Here is a 26911-nt window from a genome sequence, read left to right as displayed (position 1 = left end):
GACCTTGCCTTCTCCCTTTCCCCTTAAAGTCTTCTTTTAATGTTCTTATCAGTAGCCTATGTGGTATCTGTTTTATACTTTCCACATTGTATATATATTTTTATGAATATGGAATTCATAAATGCATTACTTGTGCACCCCGGCCAGACTCGCTATCCCTTTTCCTTTTTATTTTTCCATAGCATTTATTTGTATCTGATATTCAATATTTTTTCATTTTTATTATCTATTTCCCAACTAGAATGTAAGCTCCATGAAGGACATTATTTTTGTCTCTCCACTGCTGCATCTCTGACACCTGGAACAGTGCTTGCTATACAGTATATGCTCAATACGTATTTTTTGAATGAATTAATCAATTAATGAATAGGCCTGAGAACTACTTAAGAGCAATGACTGTGGTGTATTCATTTTTATAACCTCAGCATCTGGAATATCAATTCTCAGTAAATATTTATTGAATACAGCATTTATTTTTACAGCAGGATCTTTTGCTATGTGATATTCCTGGTTCTCATTTGTTGTTTGTTCCTAAATAATTATATAAAAATAGAAAATGCACATAGGCAAAAATAATTGTTTCATTCAAAATAGGAGATGATTCAGTCATAGTCTTGTGTATATGGGCGTAATAATTTTATCTAAAGCCATTTCTTATAAAGGTAAAACTGTTCATTCAAGGGAAGAGAAATTTCTACTGAACTGTAAACATGAACACATCAGTTGGCTAAGATTTAAGAAAACAGCTGAATATTTTTATATTCATATTTCAAAGTAATCATTGCTTTGGAGTAGATTAAAAATAAAGGTTGTATAGGGTTTCAGGTGAGTTTTGATTAACAAGAAAAGATTACATACACATCAAGTTAGATTAAGTTCCCAATAAGCCAATGATACTAAGTATTATTGGGAGGCAAAGTCATTTCAGAACAGGTGTACTATACTTAATGTAGTTTCCCTTGCCCCCTGCAAGTAGGATCATATCAGATGAGAGAATAAAAAGAGTACCTTGCCTTTTTACATATTCAGGATTTTGGTCTCCGTTGAGAATGAATCTTTTTTGTTCTTTTGTTGGAAATGGGCTATTTACAAATATTTTCCAGGGTTCCAGAAAACTCAGTTCTCTGCAACCAACTTTCTTACTCTGATTTAATTCTATTTTGTCGTCTGTGTGATTCTGATACTTAGTCTGAGACCTATAGTAACAAATGTATTTCCATGCATTTAGCTAAAGAACATGGGGAACTGACATTGCAAAAGACAGATTTTTTTTCTTTTTAAAGTGTCATGATTTCCTTCAGATGTAGCTAGGTCCTGAACAGATGAGGCAGGAGAATTGCTTGAACCTGAGAGGTGGAGGTTGCAGTGAGCCAAGATCTTGCCACTGCACTTCAGCCTGGGCGACAGAGCAAAACTCCATCTCAAAAAAAAAAAAAAAAAAAAAAAAGAAAGAAAATGTATTATCTGTGTTAGGCTGGGCACGGTGGCTCATGCCTATAATCCCAGCACTTCAGGAGGCTGAGGCGGGTGGATCACCTGAGATTGGGAGTTCGCGACCAGCCTGACCAACATGGAGAAACCCCGTCTCTACTAAAAATACAAAATTAGCCAGGCGTGGTGGCGCATGCCTGTAATCCCAGCTACTAGGGAGGCTGAGACAGGAGAATCGCTTGAACCCGGGAGGCCAAGGTTGCAGTCAGCCGAGATCATGCCATTGCACTCCAGCCTGGGCAACAAAAGCGAAACTCCGTCTCAAAAAAAAAGTATTATCTGTGTTTTAATTTCTGGGCTCAAAAGGTTGATTTGTTTTGAAACTATTAATGTTGGCCAGTCATGGTGGCTCACACCTGTAATCCAAGCACTTTGGGAGGCTGAGGTGGGTGGATCACCTAAGGTCAGGAGTTCTAGACCAGCCTGGCCAGCATGGTGAAACCCCATCCCTACTAAAATTACAAAAAATTAGCTGGGCGTGGTGGCACGTGCCTGTAATCTCAGCTCCTCAGGAGGCTGAGACAGGAGAATCTCTTGAACCGGGGAGGCGGAAGTTGCAGTGAGCTGAAACTGTGCCACTTGCATTCCAACTTGGGCAACAAGAGCGAAACTCTGTCTCAAAACAAACAAAACAAACAAACAAAATTAGCTGGGTATGGTGGCACATGCCTGTAATCCCAACTACTTGGGAGGCTGAGGCAGGAGAATCACTTGAACCTGGGAGGCGCAGGGTTGCAGTGAGCCGAGATCGCGCCACTGCACTCCAGCCTGGTCAACAAGAACGAAGCACCATCTCAAAAAAAAAAAAGAAAGAAAGAAAAAAAAGAAAAGAAACTATTAATGTTATATCTTAAGTAATGATTAAACATCCTAAGAAAAACTAGATTTTATAGGAGTTAAGATTTTGGAAATATTATTTATAGTTAGGCTGGCCCTTAAAGTCTTCTTGAAGGAAGTAGATTCCAGGCTGGATATTTCATAATGACTAGGATTTTCAGAGCTAGAGAGGAGGGTGAAGGATATCTGCATTTTCATCCTATTTGAGGGTTTCACCTTAGCTTTCTCCCTGACTCTCCTCTCCTCCCTCCCACCTCTTCTTTTCTCCTTCTTTCCCTAATGTGTAATGTTTCCTCTCTCATTTATACATTTTAAAATTAATGTTCATAGGATATAGATTTCCATTCTCATTTGTGGAAAAATGACAACAGGAATAGGATAAAGGAGAGGACTGTCCTCCCACCGCAAAAATAGATGCACACCTGGGCAGAATTCAAACAGCAGAAGTGTGTCTCTTTTAAGAGACTGGAGACTGATTGCTTTGGAGATGACATTGAAGGATAAATTGAAAGGATGCCCATTTTAGGAAAATTTTAGCAATAAAAATTAAAGCTGTTATCACAACTTAATGGTAATACTCATCATGGTAGAGAATTTGAAAAATACAGAATAATGTATTCACTATTAACATTTTGATGCATTTCCTATTTGAAGACGTTTTTTGACAAAGTTGTCCTTTATAAAATGTAATATTTCTTGTGGGCTATAAAATTTGATTTGATTCCTTTTTAAAAACTTTATTTTAATGTAAAAGAAATGTAGTTGAAGTAGCTAGCTGTGAGATAGATAGCAAAGGCCAGAATTCTACTACTTTGTCATCTTATGTCCCCTTATGAGCCTGATCATGGCCTCAATTACTGATTTGTCACTTAGCTAATATTTGTGAATGAGCATTGAATTGGAGTCCTTCGTCATTGGATGGTTTAGTAGAAAGGGCAGTTGGGAGAGAGTTGAGGCAGGGGTGCTAGACAGATCGGTGGAAGGCTTGGAATTTCAGTCTGAGCTCAATTACTATCCAGCTTGGTTATTTCAGTGGAAGTATTTCTGTATATTAGAAAAAATTTCTTATTTGTAAAACAAGGAGCTTGATTAGTTCTTTTTAATGTCGCTTTCAGCTTTACCATTTCCAAAATATGAAATAAATAGAATCATGTGGATGTACCCTTTGAATCTGGCTGCTTTTACTTAGTATAGCGGGCTTGAGATTCACATTCATCTGTGTCATGTGTACTTTAGCTCAATTTTATTTCTTCCCTCACTCCCACAAAATGTTGAGGAAGTACCAAATGTGTTTTCATAGTAAGAAGGTATAGATTATTGCTTTTGGGTTAGAGAGATGGGAAACATGAAAGAAAATGGCATTTGAGCTGAGCGCTGAAAGACTTTTAAATGCCTGAATCCTGTGCAAAGCTGAGTAATATGAACTGTTCATGAAGGGAAGAAACCTTTGCCTATTTGATCCTTGACTGCTGGCTATGAAGAGAAAAACAGAACTTTCTGGGAGATGAGGACTCTCCAATGCTTGAACTTAATATAAATCCAACTGTCTCTCAGCTGGGTCTTCACTGTCACTGGTGCTAACCTTGGATTCACCTCTAATTTATTCCCTGTCACATTTTTCATTGCATATTTCCAGTCTTCTCTATTTCTGTTTTGCTCTTTCGTTTTCTGAAAATATCTGCCTTTTGATTACTGAAAAAATTGTAGCTGTCTGATTTGAGCCTCACCACCTCCCTCTTCAATACTTTACATTTTTCTGTTTTTACCTACCTTCTCCTTTTTTTTGCATCTGACAAAGAAATATCTCTCTTTACCCCCACTGCCTCCATTATTTGAATTGTCTTCTCGTACCCTTCAGGTTTCTGCCCTATCTTTCAACCTGCTATTGTTCTTACCTTTTCAGCATATCCCTTCCACAGACTCTTTCAGTCTTCTAAGTTTGCTCAGGTTTTATCAACCTCAAGTCTTTCCTTCCACCCTATCTGCCCCTTTGAATTATCATCCTCACGCTGTCCCACCAGTACCTGACTTATGAAAGAAACGATCATCACTCACCACCTTGGCTTCATTATTACCTGCTTTTGCCTTTATTCCTTGCAATCTGGATGTGTACCCAGAATTTTGTTGCACTTTTTTTTATTGTTGATTCTTTTACGATTTTATGCAAAAGTAATTGTAGAAACTTGTATGTAAACATGAATGTAGTGTTTAAGTACTCATATCTACCACTGTGGCCATAAAGTAGAATGTTACCATTCCTCAGAAGGCTTCTGTAGGCCCACTCTGAACATATTGCATTCTTCTACCACAAAAATAACCACTATCCCGAAGTTAGCGTTAATGGTGACATTGCTTTTCACTCAAAATATTTTTCCATCTACATATTTATCCTCAAATAACACATTACTTAGCTTGGCCTGTTTCCATAATGAAATTGAATTATACTGTACCATGGATATTTTATTACTGATTTCTTTTGCTCAACATTATGTGTTTGAGATTCATCCATGTTAGTACATACACCTATAATTCATTTTCACTGGATGTAATATCCCATTGTATGACTACATTAGAATGTTTGTTTATTCCATTATTGATGGACATTTGGGTTATTTCTAGGCTTTTGCTATTACAAATAATATGGCTATAAATGACTTTGTACTTATCTCTTGATACATGTTGTGAAAAAGTCCCCAGAGTATTTTCTTTATTTTTATTTATTTATTTATTTTTTGACAGAGTCTCACTCTGTCACCCAGGCTGGAGTGCAGTGGCGCAATCTCAGCTCACTGCAACCTCGGCCTCCCGGGTTCAAGCAATTCTCCTGCCTCAGCCTCCCTAGTGGCTGGGATTACAAGCACCCTCCACCACGCTCAGCTGATTTTTATATTTTTAGTAAAGACGGGGTTTCACCATGTTGGCCAGGCTGGTCTCAGACTCCTGACCTCAGGTGATCTGCCCGTCTCGGCTTCCTGAAGTGCTGGGATTACAGGTGTGAGTACCCAGAGTATTTTCTTAATAGTGTTATTGCTGAACTTGTTCTAATGTTACTTAGTACTGCCAGCCAGTTTTCCAAAGCATTTGTACTGGTTTATACTGCTACTAATAGCAACTGGGATTAACCGACTTTGTAATTTTAGCCAATTTATCAGGTGTAAAATGGTATCTCATTGGGGTTTTAATTTGCATTTCCATAGTTTCCAAGCAGATTGAACATCTTTTCCTGTTTACGGGCCATCTGTGTTTCTTCCTTTGTTAAATTCCTATTCATTTATCTTGCCTATTTTTTCTATTGGGTTGACTTTTTCTTATTGACTCATAGGAGTTCTTTGTATATTCTGAATACTAATCCTTTGTTGTTTGTATGGATTGTAAATATTTTCTTTTTTCAATTCACTTTATGTAGCCCTTTGATGAGCTTTTAATTTTAAAGTAGTTAAATTTATGTGTTTTCATCTTTTGGTTCTTGATAAAGAAATTCTTCACTTTCCCAAGGTTAGAATGATATTCTTTTATGTTATCTTCTAAGAATGTTATAGTTTTGCATTTCACATTTTGGCTTTTAATCCTTCTGAAATTTTCGTTTTTCTTTCTTTCTTTTTTTTAGTATAGTGTAATGTGTCTAGTTTTTTGTTTTTTGTTTTTTAAATAGATACCCAGCTACCCCTTTATTAAAAACTCCACCCTTTCCTCATTGATCTGTCATCTTTCATCCCTTCCTCACCTCTGTCATGTTTCAGGTGTTCATAGGTGTGTGTACCTCTGTCTCTAGACTCTGCACTGGTATATGTGTTGATCCCTATGCTAATACCACACTGCCTCAATTATTATTGCTCTCTAAATGTTAATATCTTGATAATCCACGTCTCCATGTTTTAAAGAACATCTTGGCCCCATGCCATTCTATGTAAATTTTAGAATCAACTTGTTAAGTTCTACCCCTCTGCTCCAAAAAAAAGACAAAGAGAGAAAATAATTTATTGAGATTTTGATATGAATTTACTTTGAATCCATAGGTCAGTTTGGGGAGAACTGACATTTTTACAATATTGAGCTGGCATCTGTCTATACAACTGGCATACTATAATAACTGCACATTTTTAATTACTATTTTTTTTCACTATGTTGCTCAAGCTGGTATCAAACTCCTGGCCTTAAGCGATCCTCCCACCTCTCAAATCTCTGGGATTATAAGTGCGAGCCTCCATGCCCAACCATGTCTTTGTTTTTAAATAAAGTTTTATAATTTTCTGCCTATGGAACTTGCTGTATTTTGATAGATTTATTTTCAGGACTTTGTATCTTTTAAATGTTTATAAATAAAATCTTTAAAAATTGTTTTCATTTGGAATATACAAAGACAATTTTATTATTATTATTATTTTTTGAGACAGGGTCTCACTTTGTTGCCCACACTGGAGTGCAGTGGCAGGATCATGGCTCACTGCAGCCTCGACTTCCCTCAGATCAGGTGATCCTCCCACCTCAGCCTCCTAAGTATGTTACTTAGTACTGGGACTATACTGTTACTAAGTAGCTGGGACTATAGGCACGTCCCACCACGCCTAGCTAATTTTTCTTTTTCTTTTTCTTTTTCTTTCTTGTAGAGGCAGGGTTTCACCATGTTGCCCAGGCTGGTCTCTAACTCCTGGGCTCAAGGGATCTGCCCGCCCTGGCTCACACCTGCTAGGATTACAGGCGTGAGCCACCCTGCCCGGCCACAAAGGCAGTTTTAAAGTAGATTTTGTGTGCTGCATCCTCATTAAACTCTCTTATTCTAATAATAAATTATTAGATTCCTTAGAACATTCTGTACACACAAATCACCTGCAAAGGGTTTTATTTTGTTTTTTCCAACTCAGATGTTTTCTTTTTTGTCTTGTTCTGCTGGATAGGCCTTGGAGTATGATAGAAGTAGTAGTAGTGTTACCAGTGGCAAATATCCAAGTTTCACAGCATCAAATGTGTTACTGGTAGAAGGTATTTGAGTCACTGGCGGCAAATATATACGGGTCTGCAGCAACTTCAATTCTTGCCTCCTCAGAAGAAAGAATTCGACTGAGGGGCATAAGGCAGCAGAAGAGACCAAGGCAAGTTTCAGAGCATGAGTGGAAGTTTACTTACAAAGGCTTTAGAACAGGACAGAAAGGAAAGTACACTTAGAAGAGTCCCAAGCAGGCACCGAAGTCAAGTGCAGTGTTTAACCTTGATCCTGGGACTTTATGGGCTGGCCCCTTTCCCATGATTCTTCCCTTGAGGTGGGCTGCCCACATGTGTAGTGCCCTCCTTACCCTTGGGAGGTGAGCAGGCGCAGTGTGTTTAGGAAGTTGTAGACATGCCCATCTGAGGTTTTCTTCCCTTTTCTGGTGGTGTGCCCCCAGAAGGTCATACTCCGCCATTTTGTCTCTTAATGCACATGCTCAAGAAATTACTTCTCCCTGGTCCCTGCCTTCAATTAACACTTTAGCACAACAGGTGTGGACCATTAGGAAATGGCCTTTCCCTGAAGCCGGCTGCCAATTTATCACTTAGGCAATATGAAAACTGCCAGACCATCACCCGACATTCCTAGTGGGCAAGGGAAGAGCCCTCTGCCCTGCTCATGCCTGTCTACCTATTGTAACAGTAACTGGCCCCCTTATCTTCTTCTTAATCTTAAAGGAAATGCTTTTAATTTTTCACCATAAACTATGATGTTTATTTATTTTAATGCTTATTCTTTATCAAGTTAAAGAAACTTGTATTCCTATGCCAAGATTGCCCCCCCTCCCCCACGCCTCCCCCACCCTACCCCCCCCCCCCCCCCCCGCTTCTTTGTGAGACGGGGTCTCACTTTGTTCCCCAGGCAGGAGTGTAGTGGTGTGACGTGGGCTCACTGCGGCCTCAACCTTCTGGGTTCAAGCAGTCCTTCCCCCCTCAGCCCAAGTTGCTGGGACTACAGGTGTGCACCATCACGCCTGGCTGATTTTGGTATTTTTGGTAGAGATGGGGTTTCATCATGTTGCCCAGGCTCATCTCAAACTCCAGAGCTCAAATAATCCACCTGCCTCAGCCTCCCAAAATGCTAGGATTACAGGTGTGAGCCAGCACACCCAGTCCTTATGCCAAGAATTTTTATCATAAGTGGATATTGTATTTGTCTAAGAGTTTTATGCATCTTTTGAGATTTCTATATGATTCCACCCCGCCCTTTATTGAACTTGGTGAATCTTATTAATTGATATATATATATATATTTTTTTTTGAGACAGAGTCTCACTCTGTCTTCAGGCTGGAGTGCAATGGCGCTATCTCGGCTCATTGCAACCTCCGCTTCCTGGGTTCAAGCAATCCCCCTGCCTCAGCCTCCTGAATAGCTGGGACTACAGGCGCGCATCACTACACCCAGCTAATTTTTGTATTTTTAGTAGAGATGGGGTTTCACCATGTTGGCCAGGATGGTCTCGATCTCTTGACCTCATGATCTGCCTGTCTCGACCTTCCAAAGTGCTGGGATTACAGGCATGAGCCACCGCATCTGGCCTAATTGATCTTTTTTCTATTTTTTGAGACAGTGTTTTGCTCTCGTTGCCCAGGCAGGAGTGCAATGGCGTGATCTCGGCTCACTGCAACCTCTGCTTCCCAGGTTCAAGTGATTCTCCTGCCTCAGACTCCCTAGATCTACCTTAGCCATAATATTTTATATTAGTAGATTAGGTTTGCTATTATTATTTAGTATTTTTTCATATATGTTTATGAATGAAACTGGCTTGTATTTATATTTTTCACACTTTATCAGGTTATGGTATCGAGGTTATGCTGGTCTCATGAAATGAGTTAGAAGTGTTTCTGGTTTTGCTGTTCTCTGGAAACGTTTGTGGAGGATTAGAATTATTTGTTCCTTGAATTTTTGGAAGCACTTGGGTAAAATCAGCAAGGCTTTTTATTCTCTTGGGAAGATTTTTACTTACCTACTAATTCAGTTTTCTTAAATGCTGTGGGACTCTATGGATTTTCTATTTCTTCTTGAGTCAGTCTTGATAAATTATATTTTCTATAGAGTTATTCATTTTTAAGTTTTAATTGTATCGACATGAAACGCTTCACAATATATTCTTAATCTTTTTATTATCTGCAGCTTTTTTTTTTTTTTTTTTTTTTTTTTTTTGAGACAGGTTCTGACTGTGCTGCTCAGGCTGGTCTTGAACTCCTGGCCTCAAGTAATTCTTCTGCTTCAGCCTGTCTAGAGTGCTGGGATACAGGCTTGAGCTACTGCACCTGACCTGCAGCAGTTTTTGATAGGCCTTTTTGTTACACTTAAATTGTTTGTTTGCTCCTTCTCTCTTATTTTCTTGTTCCATCTTACCAGAAGTTTATAGGTTACAAAGTGACAAGATTCTTTTGAAAGAACCAAGTTGGTGTTTCTATTATGTGGAAGTTTTTTTTAATGGTATTCATTATTGGTCTTACCTTTATTATTACCTTTCCCTCTATTTTCTTTGGATTTATTTATTTCTCAGTGCTCTTATCCTTATCTTCTCTGTACCATTTAATAGTATTAAACCACTCCATCCTTGTAGCTTTCTCATCCCTGGCTCCTGAAACACACTAGACTTTTTTAAAAAAAAAAACAAAACTATTTTTGTTTTAGATGTAGGGGGTAAACGCACAGGTTTGTTACATGGGTATATCGCCTGATGCTGAGGTTTGGGATTCTAATGATTCTGTCACCCAAGTAGCAAACCTAGTACCTGTAGGTAGTTTTTCAGCCCTTGCCTTCTCCTTCCCTTCCCCCTTTTGGAATCCCTAGTGTCTGTTTCTGTCTTTGTGTCTTATGTGTTTAACTCCCACTTAAATGTGAGAATATGTGGTATTTGGTTTTCTGTTCCTGTGTTAATTCACTTAGGAAAATGGCCTCCAGCTGCATCCGTATTACTGCATGGATTTTGTTCTGTTTATGGCTGCATAGTATTCCACGGTGCATATGTACCATATTTTCTTTATCTAATCCACTGTTTTGGGCACTTGGGTTGATTCCATGTCTCTGCTGTTGTGAATAGTGCTGTGATAAACATGCAGATGCAGGTGTCTTTTGGGTAGAACGATTTATTTTTCTTTGGGTATATATCCAGTAATGGGATTGCTAGGTTGAATGGTAATTCTGTTTTTAGTTCTTTGAGAAATTGCCAAACTGCTTTCCACAGGGACTGAACTAATTTGCATTCCTACCAACAGTGTGTACGTGGTTTTTTTTTTCAGCTTTGTCAACATTTGTGGGTTTGTTTTTTTTTTTTTTACTTTTTAATAATAGTCTGCCTAGTGTGAGATGGTGTCTCATTGTTATTTTGATTTGCATTTCTGACGATTAGTGATGTTGAGCATTTTTTCATGTTTGTTGACTTGCTTGTATGTCTTCTTTTGAGACGTGTCTGTCTTTGCCTGCTTTTTAATGAAGTTTTTTTTCTTGTTGATTTAAGTTCCTTATAGATTTTGGATATTAGTCCTTTTTTGGATGCACAGTTTGCTAATATTTTCTCCTATTCTGTAGGTTGTTTATTCTGTTGATAGTTTCTTTTGATAGTTGGTTTTGGCCCTCAGTGTACCTATCTCCTCAGTCCTGTCTCTTTAGTTTAATTAAATCCCAATTGTCTGTTTTTATTTTTGTTGCATTTGCTTTTGAGTACTTAGTCATAAATTCTTTGCTTAGGCCAATGTTTACAAGAGTATCTCCTAGGTTTTCTTCTGGGGTTTTTACAGTTTGAGGTCTTACATGGAAGTATTTAATCCATCTTGAGTTAATTTTTGTATATAGTGAGACGTAGGGGTCCAGTTTCATTCTTCTGCATATGGTCAGCCAGTTTTCCCAGCACCGTTATAGGGTGCCTGTTCCCCATTGTTTATTTTTGTTGACTGTGTCAAAGATCAGTTGGGTGTAGGTGTGGGGCTTTATTTTAGAGGTCTCTACTCTGTTATATTGGTCTGTGTATCTATTTTTGTACCAGTACCATGCTGTTTCATTACAGTAGCCTTGTAGTGTAGCTTGAAGTCAGGTAATGTGATGCTTCTGGCTTTATTCTTTTTTGTTTAGGATTGCCTTGGCTATTCAGGCTCTTTTTGGTTCTATATGAATTTTAGAATAGTTTTTTTCTAATTATGTAAAAAAAATGATGTTGGTAATTTGATAAGACTAGTGTTGAATCTGTAGATTGCTTTGGGCAGTATAGACATTTTAAAGGTATTGATTTTTCCAACCCTCGCGCATGGAATTATTTTCTATTTGTTTGTGTCATCTGTGATTTCTTTTAACAGTGTTTTGTAGTTCTCATAGATATCTTTCACCTCCTTGGTTAGATGTATTCCTAGCTGTTTTTATTTTATTTTATTTTTATTTTTATTTTTATTTTTTTTTAATTTTGTGGCTACCGTAAATGGGATTGTATTCTTGATTTGGTTTTCAACTTGAACGTTATTCATGTATGGGAATGCTACTGATTTTTGTACATTGATTTCGTATCCTGAGTCCGCTGAAGTGGTTTATCAGGTCTAGGAGTCTTTGAGCAGAACCTTTAGATAATTTTACTTCTACTTTTCCTATTTAGATGCTGTTTATTTGTTTCTCTTGCCTGATTGCTCTGGCAAGGACTTTCAGTACTATGTTGAATAGCAGTGGTGAGAGTGGACATCCTTGCCTTGTTCTTAGGGGAAATGCTTTCAACTTTTGACTGTTCCATATGATATTGGCTATGAGTTTATCATAGATGGCTCTTATTATTTTGAGGTATGTTCCTTCAATGCCTAGTTTATTAGGAGTTTTTATTATAAAGGGATGTTAGATTTTATTGAATGCTTTTTTCTGGTTCTATTGTGATGATCATATGGTTTTTGTTTTAATTCTGTTTGTGTAGTTAATCACGTACTGATTTGTATATGTTGAACCACCCTTGCATCCCAGAAATAAAGCCCACTTGATCATGGGGAATTGACTTTTTGATGTGCTGCTGGATTTGGATTACTAATATTTTTTGAGGATTTTCGCATCTATGTTCATCTGGATGTTGGCCTGTAGTTTTCTTTTTTTGTTGTATCATTGCCAGATTTAGGTATCAAGATGATGCTGCTTTCATAGAAGAAGTTAGGGAGGAGTTCCTCCTACTTGATTTTTGGGGGATAGTTTCAGTAGAATTGGTACGAGCTCTTCCTTGTACAGCTGGTAAAATTTGGCTGTGAATCTATCTGGTCCAGGGATTTTTTTGTTAGGTTTTTTATTACTGATTTCGTTTAATTACTCATTATTGATCTGTTCAGGATTTCTGTAAACACACTAATCTTGAATGGTTTTTTTTCTACTTTTCTAACTGCTCCTTCTGTTTCTCTGTGTCTTCATGTCTCCTAATGTAGGTGCTCCTATTATGTCTCCTAATGTAGGGTGCTCCTTTTCTCCCAGGCACACAAAACCAAGTGCTATTTGGTTTTGGCCCGCAATGTACCTACCTCCACATTTCTAGCTCGTACTTAACTTCCAGTTGGGGTATGTGTGTGTGTATCTGTTTCTCTCTCCTTTCCTTTTAGTCCAATTTAGGTCTTTATGTTTTACAAGAATGATTTCCATGTAATAACTACTTTCTTCTACTTCTCACCTCCCAGTGGAGCCTCAGTTGCCACAGTAAAAGAGGTTAACCTACCTTAGCACCTTAAATTCCTCTATTTATCTGAGTAGTTGTCTAAGAGTATTCTTTTTACCTTACTACCTTTGAATACTGTTTTGTATTCTGTTATGAGGTGGTTAGTCCAGTGTGGCCACAATAGGTGACATAAGAAAAGCTCAGGAAAACAAAGTTTATTTTACTCACAGGTCCTAGAGACAGGAGGCACAGCACACCATGCAGGGTCACATGGGGAAGACACCAGAGTGGTGAGGAGGCAGAATATAGGAGTGAGTGGAAGGTTTAGGCCACTACCTTTGCTGGAGTTTCTAAAGGGGAATAGTTAGGCCATCACTTTTTTGCAGTGGCGTGATCGTAGCTGGTTGCAGCCTCGAACTCCTGGGCTCAAAGGATCCTTCCTGCCTCAGCCTCTGAGTAGCTGGAATTAGAGGGGAAAGCCACCCGCTGGCTCTAGGCCACTACTTTTGTTGGGGTTTCTGTGGGAAAGTCAGGACAGAGTAAACAGTTTAGGATTGGCTAATTTGAATAATTTTAGAGGGCTTTGGGACCACCACCTAGGGGTCGTCTCTAGTTGCCCAGTACCTGGCCCTAGGATGAAGGCAGAATATTGCCTGTAGAGTCTGATTGAGGAAGTATAGCTCTAGATTGGTTAGTTCGTGTATCAAAGACATGCTCCTGGCTGGGCCCTTTGCTGTCTCCAAGAATTGACTAAACCTGGGAGGGGCAGTCTCTCCCCAGCCAGAAAGGTTTTTATGATGTCAAAATATCATAATAGATTAAAAATGTAAGAACATTTTACAACACAGAGACCATGCCTTCAGTTCCTCCTCCCCACCAAGGCAGAACCAGGGCACTTAAATACTATTACCAGTAGACCATTGTACCAGGGATACTAGACATCAATGTCTCTGTGTTATTTAGTGCTTTGTGACTTATAAGAAGCTTTGATAGCATTTTTATGGCAACTTGAAAGTGGAACCAGTATATAGAATTTTCACAAACTCCATGAGAGTGGAATATTTGGTTCTGGAAGACCTCTTATTAGTAGTGTGTTAATCTTTTAAGTGCTTGTCTCGGTTTTTCAAAATCTCATATTCTTTTAGTCTTGTTGATTTATTTAATATATCTTGAGCATGTTTCTCTAATGGTGAGCAGTCTCTTTTTCCTCCAGTTTTATTGAGATATGATTGACAAAATAATATAATGCTGTACTATCTTAAAATCTCCACAAAGGGACTGATATCCTGCATAGAGATAGAGATAACAACTAATGACAAAACGCATGACTTTAAAATAGTGAAACTTCTACATGTGGCTTATGGAAGTGACTCTACTTACTTGACTAGAATGTCTCGCTGTGGAAAAAAATAAAAAATAAAGGAGGTGATTCTAATTACATTTTATTTTCATGCAAGTTTTCAATTACTTGACACAAGCATGCATTCTTAATTTTACTAACTATATGTCTAAGTAGTTCTGTAGTTTTCTATTTGTGGAAGACTTTAGGAAAAAATATAAGAAGCGATTTTATGATTTTTAGAAAGTGAAATATTCATACATATCTTTTATAATTATCTCAAGGAAACAAATAGGGCTCTGGTTCATGTTCTATACCTAATTATTCATTCTTATTTAAGTAATACATCTGCCAGAAATTAGGACGTGTATATTGGCAGACGTTAGCACTGTCTTACAAACACTGCTGTAAGGTTCTAACTTTGTGCTCTTCTGACTGGTTTGCTCTGGATATGTGTGCACATGTAAGTGTAAGGATGGGAAGAATGGGATGTTTGAGTGGTAGGAAATGGAAGTGTAGAACCATATCCATGGTCTAGACAATTCTTACAGATTCCTGTGGCCTGTTATATTTTATTCAGTACATAATGTTCTGGCTTTTTAAAGTAATAACTGGATATAGTAATTTGAAAACAATGTATTATAATCCCTTAGGAAATATTTCTGGGTGTTAGGGTGGCATGTCTTTCCATAAATTAGCCCTATTCTAATATCAGATCACAGCAGAAGTGGTTAAAAAGCTCTTGCATAACATTTTTCTTTTCTTTCTTTCTTTTTTTTTTTTTTTGAGACAAGTTTTAGCTCTATTACCCAGGCTGGAGTGCAGTGGCGTGATCTCGGCTCACTGCAACCTCCACCTCCGGGGCTCAAGCCATTCTCCCTCAGCCTCTGGAGTAGCTGGGACTTCAGGCGCACACCACCACACACCTGGCCGATTTTTTTTATAGAGACAGGGTTTCACCATGCTGCCCAAGCTGATCTCGAACTCATGAGCTCAAGCCATCTACCCACCTTGGCCTCCCAAAGTGCTGGGTTTACAGGCATAAGCCATTACACCCAGCCTCGCATAACATTTTGAAAAATATAATTACAGCAGGGCCCTTGCTAATGAGATACATGCAGCAATCTATTGTTTAGGATTAAAGGAATTAGTACAGCTATTGTTTTCTTTATGCTTATCATGGAGAAGGTTGCTTTTTGCCATCAGATTGCTATTCATTAAAGTGTTCAGAGTTAATAATAAGTCTTTCTTGCTCTTGGCAAAGTCGCCAGTGAATTTCTTCTGTCTAAGCCACATATCAAGTAAGCTGAAAAATAGAAGAGAGCCTCAGGGTGTCTTTGAACTCTGTTCCTGTGCTAGCTGCTCCAGTTGCTGCATTCACATCTGAATTTTCACATACCATCTTATGATTGTAATTTATTATTTATATTTTTGTTTCTGTTTCTTAAGCTTTATCAGTGTTTGTGTACTTGTCATGCAGTCCTGCTTTTAGAAGATAAACCAGTTTACTGTTTCCTTTCTTTTGAATCCCTTCTCCTTGGAGGTACTTAGAAAAGTACTTATGCAAAATAGGTGCCTGATGAATGTTGGTAACTGAAATCTAGTGCTTTATTTCATTTATTTCTTTTAATAGTTGAAATTATTTTGCTTGCTTTCTAGGCACACAAACCAATGGTCTGGACTTTCAGAAGCAGCCTGTGCCTGTAGGAGGAGCAATCTCAACAGCCCAGGCGCAGGCTTTCCTTGGACATCTCCATCAGGTAGGAATGTTCTGCTCAACCATCAGTGAGAGTGAAAGATAGAGGTGTAAAGTACTGGGGCCTGAGGAAGTTATTTCAGAATGTGGGACCTTTTAAATTATTTAAAGCCTAGAGCTAATTGTGTGATTGTGTCATTCTATTTGGTTAGTATGAAATCCTATGGTTTAGTTGAGTGTATAGTCATTGACCCCACAGGTGTGTGGGAAACAAAAGAATTCCTTGTTGTGAATGGAATGTGTATAACAACTGGTTTATTGTTTTTATAAGTGGGTATCTGTGGTGGCTACCTGATGGTAGCAAATTATCAAAATCATCCAGAAAGATGTAGCTACCATTGCCTGAGACCTGCTGTGTAAGGCTCTGAGCTCCAAGCTCATTTCTGTCCTCTAAAACAGTTCCAGACCATGACAGTTGATTTGGGCAACTACTCAGAGGCTATTGCTTGACTGTGACCCCCGCCCCCTAGTTTGAGGTTCAAAAGACTCTGCCTCAACTTTATTACCGTATGTCACAACATTTTTTTCCCTGGGTCTAAAACAGACCATGAATTCTGTTCATTCATGTTTTAGCTATAATGTAGAGGGAATGGGAATAAAAAAACAAACACTGGCTACTCAATAGTTTTGGAATATGGAAGCTGGTTGAAAATGGAAAACAGTGAAAACAGTTGGGAGCTAGATTATCAGAGTGTCTCAACCTCTTGACTTATGTTCACAATTACATATTAGACCAATATTTTGGTGGTCTATATGTGTTGGTAGTAATGGTGCTAGTGATGGTGCCTAATGATGGTAGTGGTAGTGATTCAGTGAAAAACCCATATGTACATAAGACAGGTTACATATTAATATATTGAGTTACTGAGCACTGAATATATACATCTTACTAAAGTCTTTTCATCAAAATATGTCATCAGACCACCTAAACTATAAAAGAAATTCTTCTACTTGAAAACAGGTAAAATCCTGGAAGCTGTTCTAAAGCCCATTTATTTGTTCACAGACTCAAATGGATATCATGTAGGCAGCAGTTATTATCTGTTACAGTGAGGCCTAATGGAACACTTTTGCTCAGGCACATAGCTTCATTTATATCTTTGAAATGGAAAAACTTTGACATTAACTTCCAGATAAAATATTAAAATGAATTAACATCTAAAATGAATTTTAAAATATATTTTAAATATATCCTAGAAGAAAAAAATGTTTTCATGTTGATTTTTTTTCTAAGAACATATTCAAGCCTCCAATAATTTTTCTGGGTTCCTAAGAGGAATAGCATTTTTGACAGAATTTAGTCAATTATTTGGCACCTAGTAAGCATCTTTATTTGGCTTAAATATGTGATGGTCCAAATGTATTAAAAAATCACTGAGGGTGCACAGATGATGTGCAGTTTTCTCCCTTCTGGGTCCAAATTCCAAGATGATTGCAACTCTCCCTGTACCAGCTCCAAGACCTCTAGATCTAGCCACTGATTACCAAAATCACAGACCCTTCAATACCACCCAAAGGACTGCAAACAAAAGAATTTTATTTGAAATTGCGACACCATTGAATCTCCCATCAAGACACAAGTCCTTGCATCTGATTAGCTACATAATTAACAGTATGACACTTGCCTTCTATTTCCAAGCCGCTTATTGACAGAATTAGCACCTTGAACCTTTCCTTACCATAATTATAATATACATACACAAAATAGATGGCTTTAGGTCTGTTGCCCCATTAACTATAAGTTCCATGAAAATAGAAACCTTTTGTTGTTTACCTGTGTCCCAGCATTTACCAAAGAACCCCATAATACAACAGGTGTTCAGTAATTATTTGTTGAATAAAGTCATAGATGACTAAATGGTCAAGTGTGAGACTACTGAGGAAGAAATGATTAGCTTACCCTGTACAATCTAAGACATTTCTCTCAGGGTGATTTTTGAGCTGAGTCTTGAGGGGTGTTGGAAACTAGCTAAATGGAGTTGGTAAAGGAATGCTCTCTTCTTTTTATTTTTAACTTCCTATTTTAAAAAAACTTTCAAATTTGTAAGAGTTACAACAATAGAACAGTGTTCATCTGAAAGCCCTTCACCCAGAATCACCAGTTGTTACTATTTTACCATATTTGCTTTATACCATATGTGTATATGTATGTATGTACACATACAAAATACATTTTGCTTTTACCATATGTGTATATGTATGTATGTACACGTACAAATTTTTTTTCTTTGAAATGAGGTCTTATTATGTTGCCCAGGTTGATCTCCAACTCCTGAGCTCAAGTGATCTTCCTGCCTTCCATGTAACTGTGATTATAGGCGTACACCATGATACCGAGCCAAAAAAAATTGTTTTTTGCTAACCCCTTTGAAAGTTGCAGACATTATAACCATTTACTTCTAAATACTTCAGCATGTTTTTCCTAAAAACAGCATTCTCCTGTAAAACTACAGTGCAAATTTCAAATTCCAGAAATTTAACATTGATACGATATCATTTTCCAATATCGGCCCATATTTATATATACTTCCTGCCCACAATCCAGTCCATACTTTGCGTTTAGCTGTCATGTCTGTTAAGTCTTTTTCAATCCAGAACAATTCCTCAGCATGTCTTTGTCTTTCATGATATTGGCATTTTTGAAGAATAGAGGCCAGCTGTTTGATAGAATGCCCCTTTAACTTGAATATGATTGTTCCCTCAATGGCTGAACCCAAGTTATGCATTTTTGAAAGGAATACAGCAGAAGTGATGCTGAGTCCCTCTCGGTGCATTCAGAAGCCATATCATATTGCTTTGTCCCATTATTGTGATATTAAGTTTGATTATTAAGGTAGTGTTTATTAGATTTCTCCACTGTAAATATGTCTTTTTGCCTCCTGGTAAGTAATACTCTGTGAGGCAGTACTTTAAAGACTGTGTAAATATCCCGTTCCTCAACAGACTTTTACCCTGAAACATAATAAGTAAAAATCACATAAAATTTTTATCTTCTTCAAATCTTTGTACCTGAAGTTCTTTCCTTGGGCTCTTTGACTTCTTAGCCTTTAGGCCTTAAACATATTATCTGTTCAGATAGGCCTCTCCTGATTACACTATATTTTAAATGTGTTCTACATATGTCTTCAGATTTTGGTTTTTTGTTTTTGTGTTTGAGGGTTCTCATCTACTAACAGGACTAGCAGTTTCAAATAAAGGACATAGTAGTCAATTCATTTTAGCTCTTAACTCTTCACTGAGCTCCATACCAACATTTATATTTAATCTCAGGACATCTTGATGCTATCTGGTGTATACAAAATGGAACTCATTATCTTCTCTGTCCCTGTTAGTGGTACTACCATTTTCCAGTTGCCCAGATTTGAACCCTGGAATAATGCATGACTCTCTTTTTTTAATCTAAATCCAGTCAGGATCCTTATGTAGTGCATTGCAGAGACTTTCATGTTTCCTACTTTTTATTCCCACTGCCACCATTCTAGTTTAGTTTTCCATTTATTCTAGCCTAGTTTATAGTCTCTTTCTCCCTCCTCAGTCTTTCTTTGTTTCAGGACATTGACAGTTTTGAACAGTGTACACCGGTTATTTTGTAGTGTTTCTCAGTTTGGGTTTGTCTGATTTTCATCATGATTAGATTCAGATTCTACACTTTTGTTAGGGATGCAGCATAAGCAATGCTGTATCCCTCTCAGTGCATCTTAGCAGAAGGCCTGTGTCTCCTTCCTGGTGACTCTTGTTTGTGCTCACTTGATTATTTGTCTGCCAGGTTTCTCCACTGAAAAGATACTATTTTACCCTTTGTAAGTATCAAGTATCATTGGAGACATAGCTGAGAATATGTAAATATCCTGTTACTCCTCAGATTTCTCACCCATTAGTTATCCATTGATGACTCTGCCTAAATCATAGTTATTATCATAGTTGCCAAATGATGGTCTTAATTCCATGTGTATCCTTATTTTCACATAACCATGATTTGAACTTTCTGAATGTATGAAATGTATTAAATGTTTTGACAGACTTTTATGTGTGGTTTATAGGGTAGATTTCTTATTTCAGCTAAGAGTTTTAAGTTATGATTATAAATGTTTTAAGGACTTGGCTGTGTGGGTGTGTAAATATATTTCTACTCTGGTGTATACATGGAACATTTGAAATTAAAATAAGTAGATGGTTCTGATTGTTTCTAATAATAAAGAATGTATATAGATAGCTTATATGTTCTTTAACACAATGTGGAAGGTTAATTAAATTTTTAGAATAAGCATTCTGTGAATACAAACAGAATGTTATATAAGGAGCATTCAATACAAGTGTGGCATGGCTGATAATGTTCATTTAGTGTGGGAAAACATCTTCAAAAAAAGATTAACAGCATTTTTCTGTGGACCCGTTGGGGTAGGGTAGGGTGGGTTGACAAGGGACTGAGCTTGTTCATAAAGTTTTAACTCCGTAAGACAAACTTCTTTGTCTTCTCAGTTCTAGCTCGGTGACACATAGTAGACTTTATTTAGTGATGACAACCCCTTGTGATGAATGTCAACAGTATTAAACTAGAACTTCCCCTGATTACTTATAGGTCCAACTCGCTGGAACAAGTTTACAGGCTGCTGCTCAGTCTTTAAATGTACAGGTAAGCTGGGACCTGGGATTATGGGTCAATCTTTTATTTATTTTTTCTTATATTTTTCTGTAGTGAGCATATATTTTATAATAGGAAATGCTTAGAAGTATTACCTTTTCAAAATTAGTGAATCTCGTGAAGATTCAAATAATGATAATTATTACCATTAATGAAAATCAGTTTTATATTCTGCTACTGTGCATGAACCAAAAATGGACAGGAAAAGTCTACTTTCAAAGTTTTATGTGTAAGTTCAGTAAAAATGTTTCTAAGTTATACTGCTATAACACATACCTAAACACACAGCCTGAAAGTTCTCTTAAATGCCCAGTTTGTTTCCAAAAGACTTGTTATTTATCATTTTTGATGTCTTAGGGAGACCTTATAGGGCAGAGGAAAGAACACTGGACTGAGACACAAGGGTCTTAGGTTTGCATTCTCATTCTGCCACTGACTAGCTGTGTGACCTTTGGCAAGTCACATAACCTCCTTGGGTTCAGTTTTTCTCATCTGTACTTGAGTGGGGACATTTATAAGATTGCCAGGGTTCCTCTCCATCCTAAAATGTTAGGCTTCTAATAATTGTAATTAAACCTGTTTGTAGATGTTGGTGGATAGACAATCAAAAGGTTAAAACTTAAATCTGGCCACTTTCCTTCTTTGAACCATATGGCACAACATGCAAAGTTCAAGTGTTAGACATTGCCCTCTTAATATTTCTGTCAACCTGCTGGTTCCTTTCATTATAGTGTTTAGGTAACTAGCAGTCAAGAGGGAAAGACAGTATTATGGAAGATTGATTTCAGTGTTGCTAATGACTAAAGACCTTGGGTTGAGCATTGCATGAAACCCAGTTGAATATGGACCTAGTAACACGTAGGAACAAGGAGAGAAAAGAAAAAGAGATAATGTGACCTTACTTTCTGAGGGAGAGGAGGCGGAAAATTGCCTTGGTTGCCATGGTAAACTTTCATCCCTTAGAGAGATGTTGGCAAACAGGCTGTATCTCCAGTGCAGAATGTTTACAGTCCTGCACTGTAATTATCTCTCAATGACTGGCAGAATTAATCAGAGCATTTATGTTAATTAGCCTTGCTGCAGTCCCCAAAACAGGTGGTGAGAAATATGCAAATCTATGCAGAATTTTAATGCTTTGCATAACCAGTTTTAATTACCGTAAAATTTTCTCTTGGTGCCCCTCTCTCTTGACTGCAGCATTTTCTCTCTGAGCTTGTGTGTTAGTTGATGGGAGTTGCTAGATTTACCGTTCTGTAAAATATTAGGTGGAAAGTTCTGTGGATCAAGTGATCATTCTCTGAGATGGTATATGGAGAAGTTTCAGACTGACCACCAGGTGTATGTTAAAATATTGGTTTGGAAGGTCTAATGTAGAGGTGAATTGAAAATATATTCTTCCCTTTACCCCCTATTTCTAGAGTTGAGGAATTGGGGGCTATGAAAAAAATCTATAAATTTGTGGGGGATGACTTTATTTTTAAAAATTGTAATAGCAGCTTTGCTGGCATTAGAATTAAAAAGTTTAAAAACTTGGTATGTGAAACTAGGAAAATACAAATAAAAGAAAGGAGGTAAACCAGAACTCATGACTGAATAAGCTCATGTTTTAAATGATTCCTAAAAGATGGGGTTTTAAGTACATTTCTTTTAATCAACTATTTGCAATCTTTTATTTCCTACCCACCCCACCTCAGTCTAAATCTAATGAAGAATCGGGGGATTCGCAGCAGCCAAGCCAGCCTTCCCAGCAGCCTTCAGTGCAGGCAGCCATTCCCCAGACCCAGCTTATGCTAGCTGGAGGACAGATAACTGGGGTAAGTGTTCACTGAGAGAATTATAATAAACTTTTTCTGTGTCAGAACTGCCATTGGCCAATAGCTGATTAGAATTGTTCACCATAGCTGGTAGTAACATGGCTATGCCTGGCACTATTGTGTCTTTAAGGAACTTCCTACACTGTAGGTAGTAAGTTGCTCTGAAAAAGGAATTATCTTTGTCGTAAGTTTTCAGGATATCTTTTATTAGAATTGTGGATGCTCTGGATAAATTAAAAACTTTATTAAACCCCTGTTTCAGGTGTTGCTTCATCATGCAATGGAGTAATTATCATATAGTTGACATCATTACACTGAAAATGGCAGTTATCCATTTGGCATTAAGACATCACTGCAGGGTAGAAGTTAAAGAATGGATTAGTACCTGCAAAAGAAAAACATTTTTCTTTAAGTTACTGTGTAATGGTCTAAAATAAAGCATGTGGCTTCATATCCTAGCTCTGCAACTTACCGTATGGCCTAATTACTTCATTTCCCTCTACCTGTTTTCCTTCTGTTAAATGGAGATACTAAAAATACCTATCTCACATTACTGTTGTAAAGATTGGAGATAATACATGTAAAGCTTATAGAACGGTGCTTGGCATGTAGCATTCAACAAATATTGTTTATTTTTATACTTGATCTTAGCCAAAAGGCTGAGAAGTTCTGTCATTTATTTTTTATTGTTAATAAATTGGCCTGTTTGGCTATATTAAGCTTTTAAGTTTTCAGCTGTCTTTCTGTAAGGCACCATTCAAAATATTTTTCCAGTGTTGAAAATTTGTGTATTAAATTATCTTTGTGGGGATTGGTTTAGGGCAATGGTAAGGAATAGTTTTTATTCAATTCACATCACATTAACTCCCAAGAATTTCCTAGGGTTTTTTGTTTTCTTTCTTTCTTTCTTTTTTTCCCAGTTAAGTGTGTTTAGTCAGTGGACAACTGTTTTAAGAACTGTTGCAAAATTGTTTACAAAATCCCATGAGTAGAGATGTATGTATATATATTATGTAAAAATTAAAAATATATCTATACTTTATATACACACATATCCCTTGAAGGGTATTGAGTTTTTTAATGGTTTGGTTTTGAGCCTTATGTTTCTAATGCACAAATTGTGGTTGATTCTTTTAGAGGAGGTTGTGGCACTAAGTGACTGTGCATATACTTCAGAAAATTATGGTTCCATCTTGTTTGATCAATCAGAACTTGTCACCAAAAGAAAAGTAGAACACATTTACTACTTTGATTTAAGTGTATTTGAAATAAGTTGCATTATGAAAACAACTTTAAGTGTGCTCTAAATACATTTCCTACTTTACTATTTGGGTCTTGTTTTTGGTGACTAGTGTCTACAATAGTAAGAGGGAGTTGGGATTCTAAGTTCCTTTGGCTGGAGCTTCTGTTAAACCTGGGCATTAGGGTTCATTTGCATGTAAAGAGAACGGCTATCACCACCTGTTTCATAGAGATAATGTGTTGGAAAGGAGATGTAAAGTTGCAGAGACTCAATGCTTTCAATAACAGAAAAGATTGTGTTAGGGAGGGGCCTGTAGGGAGACTTGGAAAAGAAACAAATGGAGCTCATATTCTTTAGTCATATCTTTGGACTTAATGGAAATGATGGAATATGGCAGGGATTCATGCTAATGGGAAGCAGCTGGGCCTTATCAGTTCTTTCCTTGGTTATATCCAGCATCCTTGTTCCTCATTCATCTGACTAATCACTTGCTGTTTGGTTGTGTGTAAATTTATTTTCATATCTTGTCAGTGGTGATTCTTTTTTTTTTTCCGTGCTTACTAGTTAATTACTTTTTTGCCCAAACTGGACAGGCTTGAATGATTAAGTCCATAGTGGGGACCACCATTTTAATTTAAATGTTCTGCTAGTAATGGTAGTTTGATCACTGATGAACATTTTAGCTGTCTGCTAAGCAAGTGAAGTTGGGTAGCTGGGGACTGATATCATTTGAGTTACCTATTTTAAAGCAGTTGGCTTGCATTAGGAGACTTTCTCCTTCAACACTTTCCCATAATGTGTTCTGGTTTTGTTTAGCTTACTTTGACGCCTGCCCAGCAACAGTTACTACTCCAGCAGGCACAGGCACAGGCACAGCTGCTGGCTGCTGCAGTGCAGCAGCACTCCGCCAGCCAGCAGCACAGTGCTGCTGGGGCCACCATCTCCGCCTCTGCTGCCACGCCTATGACGCAGATCCCCCTGTCTCAGCCCATACAGATCGCACAGGTGAGTGAGGAACTCCAACAGCTGGGGCAGCAAGTGAGGAATAAAGTGGCAGGTTTTATTTAATGTTAGATTAACTTTTTGAATGTTAGTGTGGGGCCTTAACTGCCTGAGGAGCTCTATCTAGATCAGTGAGGTAAGCGGTACCCTTCCTTACCACTGAATTAGAAATAATGTTTGTTTGCTTATTGTAGTTGATATTATAAACATATAGCTGATTATTTGAATAACTGACTTTATATTAAGTGACAATTCTTGAATAATTAGCTGGCATATTTTTGAAGCAGGGGATTACTGTATTTATTTTAATTAGCTAATTACAGCAGACATGGATTTTTTTTCATGTGCTCTGCGGTGAATGTTGCCACCCATGTGTGAGACAGACAGTGAGTCATCTCTGCTATGGAGTGATTAACATTATTGCATTAGAATGTTGTTTGGTTTCAATTTTCACATTTTAGGGCAAAGTATCTAGAGATAATAAAAATTTATTTAAGAAGCGCCAGGCGCGGTGGCTCACGCCTGTAATCCCAGCACTTTGGGAGGCCGAGGCGGGCGGATCACTAGGTCAGGAGATCAAGACCATACTGGCTAACACGGTGAAACCCCATCTCTACTAAAAATACAAAAAATTAGCCAGGTGTGGTGGCAGGTGCCTGTAATCCCAGCTACGCGGGAGGCTGAGGCAGGAGAATGGCGTGAACCCAGGAGGCGGAGCTTGCAGTGAGCTGAGATCGCGCCACTAAAAAAAAAAAAAAATTAAGAAGCATACACAATAGTACCCAGGAGGAAAACAAATAAAATCTTTAATCTCAAGAAGAGGAAAAAGGTATAAGTAGATATATCAGTAAAATATATGAAGAGTTATTATGAGTCTAATTGTTAGACAGCTGTCTTTATCCCTCTCAGAAAAGACTCAGAAATGGACTTAACTTGTAGCAAGAGTTTGACTAACCATTTAAAAAGAACTAATTAACTGTAAGAGTAGAGAATAAATATCAGACTAGTCTTTATACAATCTTTATCAAGATAATGTTTTGATTTTGGCCACTTTCTCATCACCAAATAAATGTTTTTAGTGCCTAAGCTGTGAGACCCTATATTAACATTAGTCTAAATAAGATAACGTTCATGAAAACACTTTGAAAATTATAAAACAGTAGGCCAATGTAAGGTGCTATTGTTGTTAGGGATCAAATTTTTATATGGATAGCAATGGTTTTAAAAAATTGAATACTTTAGAACATGTGGAAAAGGGCAAAAAAATTGAATACTGATTTTTCAGTTGAGTTAGATAAGCTGTTGTCAAATGTCATAAGTCATTATAGGCCCTTTATTGATGGAAATTCAGACATAACACGATCAATTTTTATTTAAGAGAAAGATCAATCAAATATTTAAAAACTCTTCTCACTTGATTTTTAAAACCCATATTGGTCTTTACATGATAAAAAACAGAAGTATATTTGTTCTGAGGGAATTTTAAAGAACCATTGAAAATTAGGCTTATCATAACAATATATATCAGTCCACAAAAATAGTCAGTTGCAGAGGCTCCAGGTTGCTTCACGTGCTTTGTCAAGCACACACAGAGCATACCCTGTTTGGAATATGAAAGCATGCCAAGTATTTACTCTTCTTTATTTGGATGTGACGGAAGTCATCAGCTGGAAGCCTTATAATTAAGCGAACTTTTATTTCAGAATCTCCAATCCATGTTTTAATTCCAATTTTTCAGGATCTTCAACAACTGCAACAGCTTCAACAGCAGAATCTCAACCTGCAACAGTTTGTGTTGGTGCATCCAACCACCAATTTGCAGCCAGCGCAGTTTATCATCTCACAGACGCCCCAGGGCCAGCAGGGTGAGCTCCTCCTTAGAGCTTATTAGTGGTATACCAAGGCTGTTCGCTGAATGTTACACATGCATGAACTACTATCATTTTGGCCCTGAAACTATTAGACCAATGTTTTTATTAAATTTTATTTGATTATAAACTTTTGTTTAAAAAAAGTTTTGTTTTGTTTTTTGTCATAAATACCACATTATTGAAGGTTGCCCTGAACTGCCATTCATCTGCTTAATCACTAAGGAAGAACCAAGAGTTTGGCCAAAAGTCTAAGTGAAATTATTCAACATGCCAAACATAAATTGGATAAGTTGCTGCTAGTGTTTTGATTGTTTT

At 37.5% G+C, this 26911-nt stretch overlaps 1 protein-coding gene across 7 annotated transcripts in view; it reads left to right on the top strand.

The window, feature by feature from the left end:
* Positions 1 to 26911, top strand: part of POU2F1 (POU class 2 homeobox 1) — a 203492-nt gene that overhangs the window by 129044 nt on the left and 47537 nt on the right. For 6 of the 7 annotated variants that reach the window (XR_008672515.2, XR_010129124.1, XM_019026198.4 and 3 more), the window contains 5 exons: positions 15928 to 16028; positions 20604 to 20657; positions 22361 to 22480; positions 24540 to 24728; positions 26464 to 26590. Coding sequence is in view for 5 of the 7 variants with exons in the window: in XM_019026198.4 (XP_018881743.1) it covers positions 15928 to 16028; positions 20604 to 20657; positions 22361 to 22480; positions 24540 to 24728; positions 26464 to 26590 (591 nt within the window). In the remaining 2 variants the exon portion in view is untranslated. Of the gene's footprint in view, positions 1 to 8244; positions 8405 to 15927; positions 16029 to 20603; positions 20658 to 22360; positions 22481 to 24539; positions 24729 to 26463; positions 26591 to 26911 lie in introns of those variants that run through there. The other variant, XM_055365114.2, reaches the window with a different exon arrangement.

Source organism: Gorilla gorilla, chromosome 1 (genome assembly GCF_029281585.2).
Source record: "Gorilla gorilla gorilla isolate KB3781 chromosome 1, NHGRI_mGorGor1-v2.1_pri, whole genome shotgun sequence".
In the NCBI taxonomy this organism is placed as follows: domain Eukaryota; kingdom Metazoa; phylum Chordata; class Mammalia; order Primates; family Hominidae; genus Gorilla; species Gorilla gorilla.
The sequence above is the reverse complement of the archived record's forward strand: the minus strand, read 5'-3'. Positions and strand labels throughout refer to the sequence as shown.